This window comes from Tarenaya hassleriana, unplaced genomic scaffold, assembly GCF_000463585.1.
Source record: "Tarenaya hassleriana unplaced genomic scaffold, ASM46358v1 Cleome84, whole genome shotgun sequence".
NCBI lineage: Eukaryota > Viridiplantae > Streptophyta > Magnoliopsida > Brassicales > Cleomaceae > Tarenaya > Tarenaya hassleriana.
The window spans coordinates 199,714-200,695 of record NW_010970837.1 but is presented as its reverse complement, the minus strand read 5'-3'; the positions used below and the strand labels follow the sequence as shown (position 1 = coordinate 200,695).

The window sequence follows — 982 nt, the reverse complement described above, 5'->3', positions numbered from 1 at the left end:
AAGAGCGTCACTGTCCTGCCACCCTTCAGCTTCTTCTGAAGAGGCATCTGACCCACCTGCCCTACCAGTATGGCCTAACAACGACAGACGGGGAACAATCAAAATTCACCACTACCCGTTTGTAAGAATGTCCTCTATGATTGGAAGCAGAAGTATATAAGAATAACAATCCTTAAAGTGACTAAAATATCGATCGAGTGACAATAAAGTGACAAACTGATCCTAGATTATCATCTTCTTCGACGATCAAGCGTAAAACAACAGAAACCCAGATACCATTTCCACTCAATATGTGCAAAGAAACACTAGAACACACAAACGTGATCCGGAACTAGGGATCCCACAAGCTAAACCTAAGCCGATTTTGGGGGATAGGAAAACGTACCTTGTAAACGCCCACATCGAGGCCATTCTCGAGAGTCTGCTCCACGAAAGCGCGTTCCTCGCCCGATCCTTGCGATGGTGAATTGGATGCCGACTGTCCAGGGGACGATTCAATGTCCGATTTAGCGGCGAGCTCGTCCGAGTCTTGTTCTTCGTTCGAGGAGAGGGTGTTGGTGCAAAAGGACCTCGAAACCTGAGAGAATCTAGGATTCGAGAGGAGAGAACGGTACAATCTCCTCGAAAGCGTAGCCATGGAATTCACCATTTCTCCTTTCCTCAGAGCAATTTCGAATGACAGAAGAAACTGTAGAAGACGAAATCGGTCTTTTGTGGGTTTAAAGTGGGGCTTAAACCCTAAACGGCTCTACCGTAGGAAGAGAAAAATATGTTCGGAAGAAGTATCTATTTTCTCAAAGTCTTACGTTTTTCGCCTCAAACTTTTTCCGGTACTAGTTACACCCTAATCAGAAGATGGCTTAAAAGCCTTTGCTAACAAATCTTACATATTTAAACTGTAAGTCCAATTACATAAACCCTACACATTATATTTTGAAAGATGAATGGTCAGCCTACAAAGGACAATTTGTCAAGGAGTTCC

At 43.8% G+C, this 982-nt stretch overlaps 1 protein-coding gene across 1 annotated transcript in view; it reads right to left on the bottom strand.

Moving 5' to 3' along the window:
* LOC104803364 (single-stranded DNA-binding protein, mitochondrial-like) overlaps positions 1-721 on the bottom strand; it is a 2,941-nt gene extending 2,220 nt beyond the window's left edge. Inside the window, exons 1-2 of the mRNA XM_010527290.2 lie at positions 386-721; positions 8-74 (exon numbers count right to left, since the gene is read on the bottom strand). Coding sequence (XP_010525592.1) covers positions 8-74; positions 386-649 — 331 coding nt within the window. The 5' untranslated portion in view covers positions 650-721. The remainder of the gene's footprint in view (positions 1-7; positions 75-385) is intronic.
* Positions 722-982: the final 261 nt, after the last annotated feature.